The following is a 14,204-nucleotide window of genomic DNA, read 5'->3' as shown; positions in this document are numbered from 1 at the left end:
CTTTATTAAGCACTACACTCTTATTCAACTAAGAATTAATCAGCCCTACAGTTTTCCCTCTCACCGTTCGAAAATAGTAGAACAGCATGTGTGATTTTGCAAACTACAGGAATGGTTCCCGAATTCAGAGAACTTAGAAAGGTTACAAGCTCCCATCTACTTCCTTTAAAAGCTTACGATGGAAACCATCTGGTCCAAGACTTTTTACTCTTTACTCCCATTATTTTCTTTATATCCTATGATTTTGGTGAATCCCTTTCCCTGATTCTTTATTAGTTTTGTGTGCGGTTTAGGTATTCCGATCCGAAGGAGCTACCTTACTAACCTATATCAGGTTAAGCCACCAAAAGAGGGAAATCTGTTACTCTTCTAAGACTCAGAATAGGTCTCACAAGGGGAGGTAGTCTTTCTGTGTTTCAAACAGCTAAACAGGATTTCAGTTACTTTCTCATGGAAGGAGTTCAGACACGTCACTCATAACTAAAAACCTCTTATCTCTGTCGGTCGTGGATCCTTGTCATTTGAGATTTCCTAAATAAGTGTCCAGGATCGAAAACTTGAGAGCAAGACTGCAGTTTAATTTCTAATAATAGTATTTTTATTATAAAATACTCTCAATTGAAAAAATATAAATCAGTTGACAGTCCTTTGTTATCTGCTCACAAACTAATTTCTCCAAGAGAAGGATATATCTAAACATGGAAAATCCTAAAGTATCTCAGACCAATTTCTAATACATTTCTCAGAAGTTTAATAGAAACATACTTACAAAAACCACGATGGTCTTTTTTTGATGAAGCAGGCTGAAGAACAGAACTTTGACACGCCCTGGCAGGAGAGAGTGAGTGCCAGTTCTGCAAAACTGCTCCTCTTTTCACACATAATTTTCCCTATTTAGTGAAGGGCTTTCCTGTATATTGTCTTTCGATACTGGCCAATTTCCTATAACTAAATCGTCAGATTTGTTGTTTTATCAACAATATGTAATTTAATGATCTTAGTGTCTTTGAATGTCAGGTGTCGAAGATATATTGTTGGACAGGGAGTTGTTTGAGACACATTTCTACTTCTGTCTATTTTCAATCTGTCAATTTTCTTAGATACGTAGATGTTCAGATTACTCCAAATGGTGTTATCTTAAGTGTCAAAAATTATATAGCTCAGAAAGAACAAATTTTTATTGCTATCTTGTAGTGTTCTTCCCGCTGTCTAGCTTTCGGTTATAATTGCAGGGAGGTAATTTAAAGAATTTATGGGCTGTCGATTCAAGGATCTTCTTTATCCCACATATGTCTGGAATGGCTTAATGATCCTAGGGGTTATCTAACGCTCTTTGCAGCAAATGGTGAGTTTTGAAAGACTTTTCGCTGAAGTGATTTTATTCTACTTTGAATTAAAATACTTGATGTATTAATTTCTGCTGCTTATACATGTCCTTATTCGAACCTGAATTCTGCGGACAGTATGATCTCCATCACAGTTTCCTTGAGATATCTGGCATGTTATCCTTTCCCTCAACAATAAATACGTTTGCAAAGTCTCTATTTAGTATGTTCGACATTTTAATTGCAATATCACCATCATCAGTTTTCAAGGTGCCCCACAATGCCCATGGCCATTTTCTTTTTCTAATATAATTGTTGAAAAAAGTATTTATTTTGATATCCCTTATAAGTTTATTTCCAAAATCAATTTTAGTAGCTCTCGGTATCTATTTTTTGTCACATTTTATTACATATCATTTGCCACGATCTGTGCCATTTTTCACGTTTTTGCATGTTTCTTATCTCTTTTGCCATCCCCTGAATTTTTAAAGACAAGCAAAGCTCTTGCCCCTTAGGGATTTAAACTGGTTCTGCATCATTTAAAAAAAATTTTTTTTTTCGAGTACCCAATAAATTTTTCCAACTAAAGGGCAATTTAGAGTGGCCAATCCACCGACCCTCACATCTTTGGGTTGTGGGAGCGAAACCCACACAGACAAGAGGAGAATGTGCAAACTCCAGACAGGCAGTAACCCAGAGCCAGGATCGAACCTGGGACCTCAGCGCTGTGAGGCGACAGAGCTAATCACTGCGCCACCATGCTGCCCGTTCTGCATCATTTTAAATTATTTTTTGAATCCCTGCTTTCCTTCTATCAATTCACCAAGTTTACTTACCCAAATCCAAAATGTTGCTGCCATTTTGCATTTCTCCTTTCAAACAGAAAACTGAACTCAATTTGACCACTATTTATTCATGCACCATTAGATCGTAAACTAAATCAGCATTTTATTAATTCAAATATGGCCTACTCCCTTGTTGGTTTTGAGACATGTTTTTGCAGAAAACTAGCCTGAATGCTCTCCAGAAATTCTCCACCGTTCCAACTTGAGCTCATCCCAATCTCTGTGCAAGTTAAAGTCTCCCATCAAAAGCATTTCAGCCGGAATTTTCCGGCTGTTCACGGCAGTGGGATCTTCTGGTCCTGCTGATGGCACGTAACTCCACTGCGGGTTTCCCGGTGGCAAAGCGTGCATTTAAAAGGAAGCCCTGGACGGGATTCCCTGGTCTCCCCCCCCCCCCCACCGGTGTGTTGTGCGGCAGCGCGCCGTACGCTGGCGGTGGGATTCTAGTTTCTTGCCGCTTGTCAATGGGATTTCCGATTGAAGCCACCCCACACTGCCAGGATATCCATGGGCGGAAGTGATCTGTCAGTGGGAACAGCCTGTTGACAGCGGCCAGAATCCCGACTAGAAGATCCCACTTCTGGTCAATGACGGGCTGCCTCTGCGAATCATGTGGTGGATTGCGCAGAAAATTCTGGCCTATGTCTTTGCTACATGCTTGTTCAATCTCTGCATTTCTTAATTCTACTCATTAATCTCCAATGTGCCTCCTTATGTTTCTTATCACAAGGTGATTTCATCATTATTCACTGAGGCTACTTCACCCCCCTCAGTTGAAAATGAAATGAAAATCGCTTATTGTCATGAGTAGGCTTCAATGAAGTTACTGTGAAAAGCCCCTAGTCGCCACATTCCGGCGCCTGTCCGGGGAGGCTGGTACGGGAATTGAACCGTGCTGCTGGCCTGCTTGGTCTGCTTTAAAAGCCAGCGATTTAGCTCAGTGAGCTAAACCAGCCCCTCATTCCTCTATACCTTATAAGCGGTTAGTTTCTAGCCCTGACCATTCTTCCTTTATCGCTTGCTCTGGTGCTCCTATAATATTACATATTTCCTGGTGGTAGTGATAGTAGGCCATTTGCCAGTTGGGCTGTCCCTCGATTAGAGGATGATGCCTACCCAGGGTCGCGAGCTCTTGCCATCTCACCAAGCAGGCCCTATTCTTGACTAAAGATCTTTTGTCATTTGTGCAGCATGGTCAAAATAAGATTGAAGTTAGTTTCTTTAACATTATTCTCCTGCTTTAACACTGCAGTACCTTCTCAAATGCTGGAAAATATCTATTCTTGGCCTTACTGGTGATCAACGTACGATTGCTTTCCTTTTCTGCAGAAGGAAGGAAGGGATGCCTCATCACAAGAGACATCAGATCTCTGGCTCCCTCTGCATACATGTCAATTCTGTGATGAAAGAGAGAAAAGTAAATAAGTCCAAAAGGCTTCCATGTAACAATAGTTACTGAAGTTTTTAATTTTTTTTATTGTCACTAAACAAGGGTAAATTATAACAGGGCACGTGCTCCTGTGTTAGTTTGTTTGAATAGGGCCCAGGACCCCCTGACGTGTTTGAATGCATTCCGACTACAATTCGCCATGGTAAACAAAACTGTTTTGATACACTCTCCATTATCAATGCTTTTACTAACAATATCCTTGGGGTTTCTTGTAGATCATGGTGGCCGTGGGAGCCGGCTTCAATTAATTATCTACTGATCTATTTGCTAGAAAAAATCCCAGAAACATCACCTACATCTTAGGAAATAGGAAACTGAATCGGGTTCAGGGCATAGTAATCTAGGAATACAGGTGAAAAAATAATTAAAAACAAAATTAATTTAAAATGCTAACAATGTTCTGGTGTTGTATTTTATATTTTCCCCGTGTCTTTACTGTGATAGAGAAATTCAAACAGCATTCATTAGGTAAGCAAAACTGAACTTTATTCACGAATCAGAACTGACTGCTAGCAGTATGGCCGAGGTCCCAGGTTCGATCCCGGCTCTGGGTCACTATCTGTGTGGAGTTTGCACATTTTCCCCGTGTTTGCGTGGGTTTCGCCCTAACAGCCTAAAAATGTGCAGGCTACGTGGATTGGCCAAGCTAAATTGCCCCTTAATTGGAAAAGAAAATGGAGTATTTTTCATGGTCATCGTTAGACTTTTAATTCAGAGTTTTATTGAATTAAAATTTCACCATTGGCAGTGGCAGTATTTGAACCTGGAACTCCAGAGTGCTCTATGTCATTGGATTACTAATTCAGTGACAATACTACTATGCCACCGCCTCCCTGAATTGGCTCACTACCATATTCATAAGGACAATTAGGAATGGGCAATAAATGCTGGTCTAGACAGCGACTCCCAAATCCCATTAAAAGATAAAATAAAGAAACAGGAGTTAAGTTTTTGATCTTTCGTTGGAATAATGATGACCTGAAATGTTGACAATGTTTCTCTCTCCACAGATGCTGCCAGATCTTTATTTATTTGCCAGAATGGTTCCTGAGATGAGGGATCACAGTTACTTGGATGAACTGGAGAATAGTAATAGTAATAATAATCTTTATTATTGTCACAAGTAGGCTTACATTAGCACTGCAATGAAGTTACTGTGAAAACCCCCCAGTCGCCTCATTCCGGCGCTTGTTCGGGTACACTGAGGGAGAATTCAGAATGTCCAATTCACCGAACACCAAGTCTTTTAGGGCTTTTGGGAGGAAACCAGAGCACCCGGAGGAAACCCACGCATACACGGGAGAAAGTGCAGACTCCGCATAGACAGTGACCCAAGCTGGGAACCAGGGACCCTGGTGCTGTGAAGCCACAATGCTAACCAATGTGCTACTATGCCGCTCTCCACTGTGCTACTGTGCTGCCATTGTCCTCCTCAGAACAGAAAAGACTAGGATGACTTGAGAGAAACGTTCAAATTTGTGAAGTGTTTAGATGGATTAAATAAAAATAAACCTTTTCCAATGGCTGAAGCAACAATAACAAGAGGGCACAGATTTAAGGAGATTGGCACCACCAATAATTTCACAACACAATTTTAAAATAGTGCCTGGGCCTGATGGACTTTATCAGATCTGCCCTTGTGTGTGAAGCAGGGAACAAGAGAGAAATGAATACCGAATAGGCAGGCAGCGAAGTTCTGCAAGCAAGCTACAAATAAGACAGGCAACTGGAGGAAGGGAAGGTCCTGTAGGCAATTGGATAGAATAAAGGCGAGTTCTGCCACTTTCATTATGGACACAATGACCTGTATTTTTGTATTATAAAGCACAAATAACTTTTACAAAGTTCATGAGAAGCATCAAGAAGGAAATGTTGCTGGGAAGGTCTGATTATCGGCCAATTCTTTTCATTTTCCAACAGGGGAAACCTCCATGACTTGGTGAATACCAAAAGGTGGCATAGGTAACACATGACTTAAAGTATGTCATCGAGGAGATCATGGGATAGAAATTCCTATCAAAGCACGTAGTATCTGACTGGATACCATACCTCTCCATCTGATATTCAGTTCCACTGACCCAGAGATGCAATGGAGTGTTGAGTAGCTCAAGAAACATCTTCTCTTTTGTGCGACTTATGAGGTTCCTCTTCCACATTTCCCAAGCACCCCAAAGGACTTTGCATACAGTGGTTTACTTTGAAATGTAGTCACTGTTATGTTATGAAATGGCAGCGAAATGAATGATCCGTTAATCTGTTTTTGGCAGTGTTGGGATTTGTTCTGCAGAGACAGAAGAACATTCTTCTCCTTGGAGACAAAGTAACTTGCCAAACCAAATCAGAATGAAGAATAAAACTGCAGCTTCCTATAACTGGCTCTTTAATGCTGCTCTCAGAGACAAGTGTAAATTTATTTATTGTGAAATTCTGCCAAAGAAGCAATTGCCATCTCCAAATTGCTTAAAGATGGAAATTAAAGAAGGAAAAACGGAGAACATTGTAGGAACATGATACAGAAATCAAATGTAGATTTTTATATTGCAACAATGGTTTATTATTTAATTTTGTAATTAGACATCAAATCTGCCCTAATAGATTATGAATTGGCACGCTCTCTAATTTCATATAAAGAGGCTCACTGAGCTCTGAAGCAGAAGCTCTGCAATTCGGTCCTGGTACAAACAAAATTTTAAGATGTACAGACAAATAAGCAGAGCACAAGTCTGATGCTGCCACGTTGAAGCCGCACAGTGCTCTGGTCTTGTTGTACCATGTCTACGTCTGATCACCAAGGCAAGAGAAAACTACAAGCAGCTGGAAGCAGCTAAGAGGATCAGGAACCTGATGCCAAATATCAGATAGGGCACTATGGTGGCACAGTGGTTAGCACCGCTATCTCACAGCAGTTGGCACTGCTGCCTCACAGCATCAGGGACCCAGGTTCAATTCTATATTTGGGTACTCTCTGTGTTGAGTTTGCACATTCTCCTTGTGCCTGCGTGGGTTTCCTCCGGGGTGCTCCGTTTTCTCCCCCCACAGTCCGAAAATGTGCAGGTTAGGTGGATTGGACAAGCTAAATTGCCCCCTAGCGTCCAGGGAGGTGCACGTTAGGTTACGGGGTTACAGGTATAGCGGGAATGGATTGGTGCAGACTTGATGGGCCGAATGGCCTCCCTCTGCACCGTATGAATTTATGGAGATAGGCTGCAAAGGCTCGAACTCTGCATTTTAGGGGAGTTCCTTTAGTTAGGGAGATTTCTGGTGGGTCTCCCTATTGAGGGGTACTTGGGGAAATGGGGAGCACCCAGAAAATCCAGGGGCGGGGGGTTGTTTTACAATGTGGGGGGGCTGGAGAGTTGATTTATGGTACCGGAGAGGAGGGGTGTTGGAGAGGCACCCACAGGTACTTCGCTATCGGGCCTCCCACTCAAAGTTAATGATTGCCGAGGAATAGAAAGGATTCTTGAGGGAAACCCACTATCAGGCCGCAATTTTGATTGGACGCCCTTGGGAATCCCTCCAATCCCTCGCCAAGCATAAATTTGCACGGCGAGTGATACTTAATTGCTTCCTGATTTGCACTTCCAGGGGAATGTAAATTGGTAGCAAACCTCCTCCGTCGGAAAAACATAGATTCTCCATAGCCCGACGCCGAAATCATGATCGGCGGAGAATGGATTTCTATGTCGAAATCGGGGCCGGCGCTGGTTTGATGCCGATCCGCCTTGCTCCGCCCCCTCCAAATTGCCATCGTCGTGACACGCGCTGTGCGCTGAGTCAACGGTGTTGGCACATCATCGGCTGGCCCACCCGCAATGCTCCGCCCCCAATGAGCCGAGTACCCCATGCCGTGGGCCACGTGTGGTCCCAACCTTGCGGGAACCCGGTGTGACGGCTGCGGATTGTGTCCAGCGCCGCCACACTATGCCGGGATCTGTGCCGCTGGCCGGGAGGGCTTCTTTTAGGGCTGGGGGTGTGGCCAGGGGGTGGATTGTGGTGATGTGGTTGGCGGGTTTGTGGATTGTGGTGATGTGGGTCGCTCACGGCTGGCGCCATGTTGCACAGCGTGACCGGTGCAGGTTGTTAACCGTGCACATGCGTGGCCCGGGACCCGCCCATTCGTCAGCCTTTTTCAGTGCGGGCAGTGGGGGCTTGTCGGCGCCGATGCTAGCCCCTCACCGGTATCGATGAGGGTTTCATGCCGCTTTTCCGGTCGTGAAAGACCACACATGCTCCATTGGCGTCAGCACTTAGTCTCCCGAATGGGGAGTCTCACCCATTGTTTTCATTTGAAGATTAATTTAAGGATAGCACCTCCAACAATGCAGCACACCCTCAATACTGCACAGGTCATCGGCCTAAACTAGGTGCTCAATTTCGTAAGTGAGATTAATGGTGAAGTTCGGTTTTCACTTTTAACAACAACATTTCAAATGAAAAAAGAAGAATTGAACTAGTTTGACATACAGTGCTCTTTCCTGGATATCCTTCCCGTAAAGGTTGTATTTTCCAGCTATGTAGTTTAAAATAGCATTGGTCTGGACCAACTTCATTCCATCAATTTCAACCATAGGCACCTGTTCATATAGGAGAGCTCCATCTGTTGAGAAGAACAAAGCAAAGTATATTCTCGGGACTATCTATTTTTTGTTTCCCTAAAAGGCTATAAACATTCAAAGGTACAGAAAATTAATTTTAGTTAAAGAAATACTTAATTTAGAAAAACAATTACAGCAAAATATATTAATGCAAGTACCACATAGGAAATGTGTAAAAGAAACTCTCCTGATATCGAGGTAATTTTCATCTTGGCCTAAAGACAGAGGCTAAGGATCACGAGAAATTGGCCCATCTTTGTAGAAACTGATCTTTACAGGCCACAGGCATGCCTGGAAGTAAAGGGCTCCACAAATTTAGCAACTGGAGAAACTACGGTCTGCATATATTGGATGCAAGCCATCATCCAACTACTAAATTGGTAGGCTGTGTGTCAATTTTTTCTTAAAGTATTTTTGAGATTTTAAATTTTGTAAGATAACGCAACAAAGTTACAAAATAATACATCAACATAAGCATGGAAGGGAAAAATAACCCAGAAACAATATCATAACTGGCTTGATACAATTGTTAGGCAGAACCAGATGCTCACATCGCCCCACAAGAGACTGAGGGGGAAACAGGATAAGATCATGAAAACATGACAAGTTGGCGCACACCCTCCCACGCCACACAACCCCGCAATCATCAAGGGAAATCAGGATAAACTTCCCACGCCATGCTCGAGAAGCACCAATATGCATGCCCCTTAACTCTAGCAGCACCAACGGTACCAATGATCCATCACAGCCTTCTCTTTCTGGATTCCAGACCAGCTGGAGCCAAGAACGGATTCATCATAACACCCTTGCAAAAACAAAAGAAAGTACACGGGAACTCCAGATCCAACATGCATGTTACACGCACTTCTAAACCCCAAAACAGAAAAACAGGCCCAGGGCAGAACCAAAATCTTGACATGCAGTTATGAAGAGAGGAGAGGAAGAGAAGGCCGGCAGCAATGACAACATGGTCAGACCATCACCTTTCCACGGTCGAAAAGAAGGAAATGAAGAGCGGGATAAGGAACTTACCAGAGCTATCCCACCAGATGACAACATCCACCAGTGAAGAGAACAGGCCGTTCAATTAACAAGAGGGTGACCCACCTCCCACAAAGCGGAATAACAGGATATCCATCAAGGCACAGTGCTTGACCCATCCCCAGCAAGAGACAAGGAAACAAAACACAAACTCCCAGGAAGGCTCTCGCAACACCCTCGGAGAGGGACCTCCTGAGCCTTCTCGGGACAACAGGATAACAACCACAGCACCAGGCCTGGCCTAGCCCAGCGTCAGCCGACACACAAGAAATGAATCGAGGCTTCATACCTTTCAGTAGTTTTTCATACTGTTCCCTGGTCTCTAGGTATTCTTCCTCAAACTGAAATAAATAATTAGGACAAGGTACTTGGTAAAAGGTCTCAAACATGCAGATCATCAGCAATGTCATTCATGTTTTCTTTCCAAAGCAGTATGGATGTAGTGTGAGCACTGTGAATTTTAATATCCAAACACCTAAAACTGACAGCTTGCTGTCAAAAGGTTAGCTAACATTTTCTGTTATTCTGAAATCCTGAAACTGTATAATGGACAGCATAATTATGAGATTCTCCAATTACTAACCATTTCACTGTGGGAGCTGTGCGATATGCACCACGATCGATTTCCCTTGGAACGGAACATCAGGACAGATGAATAATTGGCAGTTGATCTGAATAGATATCATGGCCGGGATCCTCTCTTCTGGGGACTAAGTCCCCACGCCGGTGGGGAAACCCAACGCCAACCACTCCGGCATCAACAGCTCCCCAAGGTGAGGAATTCTCACCTTTCTCGGGGGCTAGCTTGACGCCGGAGGGATTGGCGCCACTCCAGCCGGCATGGAAGGGATGGCTCAATTTCGCGCATGCGTGCAACGGCTGGCGTGATTCTGTGCATGCGCGGACTGCCTGCATATTTTCGCGCAGGTGCGGGTGGCTCTCTTCTCCGCGTCGACCCCCAGGCAATATGGCGGAGCCCTTCAGGGGCCCGGCACGGAAGGAAGAAGTGCCCCCATGGAACAACCCCACCCGCAGATCGGCGGGCCCTGATCGTGGCCCCCCCCGTGGTCGGAACCCCCCCCCCACCTCCCCTCCGAGGACCACCCCCGCACACTCACCTGCCAGGTCCCGGCATGCGTGAGGTGAGTAATTCATGTCGGCTGGACTGGCCAAAAATGGACAGTTGCTTGGCCCATCGAGGCCTGGAGAATCGCCAGGGGGCCGCTGTCAACGGACCCCGACCAGCCGTGGCAAGAATCACGCCGCCGCCCGAAAAACGGCGCCGGAGAATACGGCAGCCAGCGTCGGGGCGGGATTCGTGTCTCTCACCGGGGATTCTCCCACCCGGCGCAATGTCGGAGATTCCCACCCCATGTATTTAACCCTATTGCTAAAGTTAGATCCACCCCCCATATCACGGCTTGCTTTTTTTAAAAAAATGAACATTTTATTGAGGTATTTTTGGTATGACAACAACAACAAAATGAACCTATAAGCATAGTGCTAAAAGCAGTCTCCCTCCCTTACAGGTCCCACTTTTATTAACCCCCTACTCTAAGCTAAACTAACCCTTCCCCTTTCTGCTGACGATTAATTTTCAGTAAAGAAGTCGACGAACGGTTGCCACTTCCGGGTGAACCCTAACATTGACTCTCTCATGGTGAACTTGATTTTCTCCTAACAGAGAAAGCTAGCCATGTCCGAAAGCCATGTTTCCGACTTCAGGGGCTTTGAGTCCCTCCAAGCTATTAGTATCCGTCTCTGGGCTACCAGGAAAGCAAAGGCCAGAACGTCTGCCTCTTGTTTCTGCCGTTCGTCGACTTCTTTGCGGAAAATTATTCGTCAGCAGAAAGGTAGCTTAGCTTAGAGTAGGGGGTCAATAAAGGTGGGACCTGTAAGGGAGGGAGACTGCTTTTGCACTATGTTTATAGATTCATGTACATTGTCACAAGTAGTAACTATGGGTGGGTAATGGATGCACTCATCTCATCAGTCACCTAATATACATCTAAAATTAAAATCAACCCCACATCACTTTGACTGATCACTGCAATATAGAACACAGATGAAAAAAAGTGAATCAATTATCCTTGGGTTACAATTAAAGATGCACAGTTGAACAGCATAGATTTTTAGAAAGAAACCATTCATAACAGGCTGCTTATCTTAATTATTTCTTTCAACAGAGTAGAATGGGAACTTTGGTGGCAGTTCCATTGACATGAAGATATAGTTCTCACCTCACGTCTGAAACAAAAGTTTTTAGTGTCACATTTCGAGTCTTAGACGTTTATTTCTGATGATCGCCTGATAATATATTACACTACAGATAGTATCTTAGAACCTGGATCAAGTCAGAATCATGCTGTGCCTAATCAGGCTGGCAGCTGGGCCTTTACAGGGGGGTCTGCCAGCTACCAGCGAGCCGTGGGCAGTAGAGGCCCCAGAGGCAGCACAGCCTGTGAGATGCTGGGGCAGGAGTAGCCAGCTGAGATGTTGGCTGAGGCCTCAGGAGTGTCAGGCAAGGGGAAGGGCCATATTATTGTTGATAACTTTCAGCAGTATGTTTAAACAACATAAGTTTGACCTTTGAGCACCTGAAGGAATGAACTGCTACGTGCATGGCAGGTGCTGCGGTCAATCACAATTAAGCTTCACAATGTGGGCCTGAACATAGGATTTAGGAGCTGGCATAGGCAATTCAGCCCCTAGACCGGCTCTACCATTCAATAAGATCACGGCTGATTTGGTTGTGGTCTCAAATCCATTTTTTTGTCTGCATTGTGGTAGTGAAAGCAGGCTGAGAAGATACACGTAGACCAGGAACAGAAACTGTGTCATGAGGCCCTGGTTGAAAGCGATACTGGCCATCTGCAAGAACACTCAAGTCAATGCATAAACTTGTTATCGTTATATGGCCTTTTGTGATTACCCACTCCAAAGAACAAGACCATGCTATGAATATGACAAACTTCCAGACACAGGCGATCAACAAAAAACAAGGGTCTCACAAACGTTTTTTTTCTCTCTCTGAACATTGTGTATTGTACTGTTTGCTAATAAGAAGTGATAGGGTAAATTCCAAAAGTTTAGGATAGAACCCGGAGGGATCAAGACCGGAACATAGCAGTAAGCCGTACCCGCTGTCCAATCTACTCCCTACCCACTTTCTTTCTGTGGAAAATGTCAGGAAAGAGCTCATGAGGTAGAGAATTGTACCATATGGGAAGCAAAATTAAGGCAGTACATAAAAAAGGGTGGCCGCTATGGACAGAATTTTGCAGCAGTAGTCAAACGGGACTGGGATCCCTAAAAGTCACGGAAGAAGGAAAGAATATTTGAACCACCTTGTGGAAGATGGCCAGTGACAAAAGACTCCTCGAGGGATCCTTTGTGTCAAAGGGGGAGGGGAATATGAGTTTTGGAAGAAGTCATTGTGGAAATATGAGTTTTAGACAAAGTCAGTGTGGGAATATGTTTTAGAAGAAGTCAGCGTGGAAATATGTGCTCTGGATACTCAGGGATTACCCTAACGTTAAAAGAGACTAGTGAGTCATGGTGGATGACGTTTTAGAAGTCAGTGTGGAAATCTGTACTCTGGGAGCACATTAATGTTAGAAGTTAGGAAAAGAGGTTAGCGTCTCCAGTCTGGAGAGTTTCCAAAATGTGTGCTTTTAAAGATGACAGATATATAGATTGGGGAGATATGTCTTGCGTTTAAAAAAAAGCAAAATTAACAATTTGGAAAGAGTTTGAATTATATTCTGAATGCATATCTGAAAGAAATTGGGACGTGGTTGGTTTTATTCCATATAAGGTTAAAAGTTAGTCTGCAAACTTTAATTAACTCATTCCCGAGCTGCTGGCGCTGAAAAAAATAGAACTTGTGTTTGTTTAGTTCCTGCTTGTGTTTTGGTGTGTATGATTTTTCCTGGTCTGTGAGTTTGTCGAGTGTTTGTGTCACTGAGGTAACCCTCTGTGGTCTGTTTTTTTTAAGTCATTTCAAAGTTGCTTGTTTAATGTATGTATGTAGTTGCATTTTGAATTAGACTGAAGAGCAGGACAAGCTGTAAAGCAATTGTTTGAACGGGAGAGTGGTGATTCTGAGGCAATGGAGAAGCCACTGTGGCTGCAGAAGAATTTGAACTTACTATATATATATTCGCGAGAAAATTTACCTTTTCTTTGAGTTGTAATTACAGTTTTGAAGAAAGACTACCGTCTTAATCCGTTTCATTTGTTTTCTTTGAAAATTCAAATTATTTTTCAGTTTGCTTAGAGTGAAAGTATAATGCTTTGACTTCCTTTTGTTTGAGTGGAGTTCTCCATGGATGAATGAGTGTGTGTGTGTGTTTAATAAGAATTTGTGAATTTCCTTTGGTGTTTCTAGCTTTATTACATTGCATTTTGCAAAACTGAGTTTTGAACTAATTGGGAGTTATAAACTGGATTTAAAATAATTTAAAACGGGGTAATTATTTGAAATTTCTTTAAAAAAGCAGTATGAATGATCAATATCGTGGAAGTTACTTAGAACACAATTCTCAGGAAGTAAAAAAATCAAAGTATATAAATTGGGATTTGGAAATGATTAGTTTGAGCTTGGTACAATCTTGCGTGCTCTTAGCTCAAGGTGGGAAAAAAGCCCAAAGGGATCTAAATTGGAATGTGAAGCCTAGTCATTAATTAGCCCATGTGCTTCTTGATTTACCGACATTTAAAACCTTCGCTTTTTTTTCTTTGTTCCCAAATTGGTAGAGGTTTTATTATTTTCTCTGTAAACTCACTACAGATCAAATTTATCGATCAGAAATTTTCATGAAGCGAAGACTATGAATTTTAATTTTCTTTTAAATTGACAGATACATCTAAACCAAATTAACTAATTTGGCTCCAGGCCAAGTGTATCTTTGTGCTTTTGTTTTAAATACAGATGAATGACGAG

At 43.2% G+C, this 14,204-nt stretch overlaps 1 protein-coding gene across 2 annotated transcripts in view; it reads right to left on the bottom strand.

The window, feature by feature from the left end:
* Positions 1-14,204, bottom strand: part of gsta.1 (glutathione S-transferase, alpha tandem duplicate 1) — a 31,905-nt gene that overhangs the window by 9,177 nt on the left and 8,524 nt on the right. For both annotated transcript variants that reach the window (XM_038800418.1, XM_038800419.1), the window contains exons 3-5: positions 9,549-9,600; positions 8,088-8,220; positions 3,426-3,567 (exon numbers count right to left, since the gene is read on the bottom strand). In XM_038800418.1, the coding sequence (XP_038656346.1) occupies positions 3,426-3,567; positions 8,088-8,220; positions 9,549-9,600 (327 nt within the window). The remainder of the gene's footprint in view (positions 1-3,425; positions 3,568-8,087; positions 8,221-9,548; positions 9,601-14,204) is intronic.

This window comes from Scyliorhinus canicula, chromosome 6 (assembly GCF_902713615.1).
Source record: "Scyliorhinus canicula chromosome 6, sScyCan1.1, whole genome shotgun sequence".
NCBI classification, from domain to species: domain Eukaryota; kingdom Metazoa; phylum Chordata; class Chondrichthyes; order Carcharhiniformes; family Scyliorhinidae; genus Scyliorhinus; species Scyliorhinus canicula.
The sequence above is the reverse complement of the archived record's forward strand: the minus strand, read 5'-3'. Positions and strand labels throughout refer to the sequence as shown.